Raw genomic sequence first — 2,555 nt, forward strand, 5'->3', positions numbered from 1 at the left:
CGGGATGTTAGTAGAGTGCTAGAATGCCCCACGGTAAGTTTTGTCTCTGCATCAACTACAACACACTCGAACTTAAGTACATGACCAATGTCATCAGCAGTAGGGGTGTATGTCTTAGAACGTCCAACTTCAAACCACGTTTCACCACCACTTCGTTGTGTAATTGCTGCCGGATACACAGGTGCAGCTCCATTTGTCAGGCTAGCACTTGAAGCAGAGGCAGATAAGGTGGTATTGGAAGACCCAGAACCAGAATTATTAAATCGCCCAAATAACTCCTCCTCTTCATTTCCGTTGTCATTAACTGCGCTTGCAGCACGGTCATGTAAGACACGATGATGCTGCCATGCATCTGAAAAACACTTTGGAGTGCAATGGTAACTTTTGGCAACAGGTATTTTAGCCTTAACACAACCTAGGCACTGCAGTGTGGCCTGCTCGGATGGATGTATGCTACAAACAGCAACTTTTTTATCACTTTGTACACGATACCTGCCAAAAGGAAGGTCCAAATGGTGATCTCAAATAGCAGACACTAAAAGATTCAAGTTTAATACACCAAAATAGCTAAATGAGCTAAAACCTAACAGCAAAAACTACATACACCCACTTCTAAGAAACAAGAAACACAATTCAAGATCATCAAGAAAGATAAATAATTCTTTCACAATAGGGTAAAAAGAAGATGCGAATAGAGGGAAGTGCACTAACCACTTGTAACGCAAGAAATGGCCATCTAAGGGGTTGATCTCGGAAACATCATCGGTGGTAACGGTCCTGTCAGGGCGGCGGAGGAGCACATAAGGTGTTAACTCACATCCTACGATGGGAATATCGGAAGGGAGGTGCACTCGCACCACGCTCAGCATGCTTCACTCTTCGCAATCTTCACAGCTCTCTGACCCTATCAACACCACTCTTCTCCTTCTGCTGCTGCTTCTGCTTCCTATGCTACCGCCCGTAACTGTATCTATAACTGTAACACAACGCTTGCAGGGGCGGATTGTTGGCGGATCCGCCATTTACATGACCCGGGTAGCCGCCAGCCTTGACGGAATTTCAATCAGAACAAACCCTAGGAGGAAAATTGGTGGCGCAATAGGAAAGCTTAGCGATTGGGGAGCGGGGATTTGATGGGCGAAGCGATCTGGAGGATCGGATATTAGGGTTTTAGAGAGAGGAAGAGGAGAGCGATCGAAGATTAGGGTTTTTACTACTGAGGATGTGAAAAAATGGTTTCTTTCTTTCTTTCTTTCTTTCTTGGCGTATGGTTTCTTTCTTGGCGTCTGTGTGTGAAAGTGAGTGTAAATTGGGGGGAAGACAAGATACGATTATTTAATCTTGTTTTGTTTTTCATTTTCCTTTTTGTTTCTTTTCTTTGTATTTTGTCTTCGTGTCCTTAGCTGAATTTACTTTACTTTTTTTATTTTTTGTCACTAATTTACTTTAGTTAAAGAGATATTATATTTACATTATATAGTTTGTGCGTGTGAATAAAATAATCACTAAGAAAGGGTAATTCACTAAACTTTTTTTCTTATAACACATCAAACAATCGCTTGTTATTTTTTATGTGGGAGAGAGAGAAGTGTATAACAAGAAGCTGTGAGCAGAAGTGTGTTTCACATTGGTATGGGATGTACAAATCGATTTGTTTGTTTTATTTTTTTTTTTCAAACAAACAATCACAAATCGGACCGTCCGATTTGTGAATTCGAAAATAAAAAAATTTTTAATGTTAAAATCGGACCGTCCGATTTTTATTTTAAAAAATAAAAAAAATAAAAAATGCAAAACGGACCCTCCAATTTGTAGCTTATTTTTTTCTCCAAACAAATCGGACCCTCTGATTTGTAATTTATTTTTCTCTTCAAACAAATCGGACCGTCCGATTTGAATAAAACACCATATCAAAAAAAAATACCTAATCTTCCAATAATGATGTATTACACATATATTTAAACAATATAAAAAAAAATTAGCCTCAAACAATCCACTTCATTTTTTATAATAGGTTAAGTGCGGAATTTTTTTTTAAATAAATAAAATAAACATTTTAATTACTAAAATATGTTATTTTTAGAGTTTTTTTTGTGTCTTATCTTTTTACAGTATAAACGAGATAAGACACAAACACGTGTCATCACAGCATTTCTGGTCCCATCTTCTTCTCTCATTTATCTCATTTTTCTCTTTTTCACAATATTTTTTTGATATTTATTAATTTTCCAGACGTTATGGCACATAACACTGACATCAATCGCCTAAACACTAGTTGGTACATTGCGGGAGTTATGAACTTTGAGGTTAGTGTATTTTTTATCGTTTAAATTAATAAGTTTATGCGATTTTAAGTAGAAAACTTTTATAGAACTAATGTTTTAACACATGAGTAAATTGGATGATGTTTAGATATCACAGAGTAGGTTAGTTGTCAAGTTATTAATAATTCTTAGGTGTATAATTTATTCACAGTAAAAGTTAAATAGTTAATTACTTTAATTTGATTAGTTACTTAGAAGGTTTGATTATCTTTTTTTTTTTTTCGCAAATAT

General features: G+C 36.1%; 1 protein-coding gene across 1 annotated transcript in view; it reads right to left on the minus strand.

Annotated features, from left to right (window-relative positions):
- Nucleotides 1-1,321, minus strand: part of LOC107605520 (carbon catabolite repressor protein 4 homolog 1) — a gene marked incomplete in the record, with an annotated part of 5,149 nt that extends 3,828 nt beyond the window's left edge. Inside the window, 2 exon segments of the mRNA XM_016307419.2 lie at nt 1-492; nt 712-1,321. Coding sequence (XP_016162905.1) covers nt 1-492; nt 712-869 — 650 coding nt within the window.

Source organism: Arachis ipaensis, chromosome B06 (genome assembly GCF_000816755.2).
Source record: "Arachis ipaensis cultivar K30076 chromosome B06, Araip1.1, whole genome shotgun sequence".
NCBI lineage: Eukaryota > Viridiplantae > Streptophyta > Magnoliopsida > Fabales > Fabaceae > Arachis > Arachis ipaensis.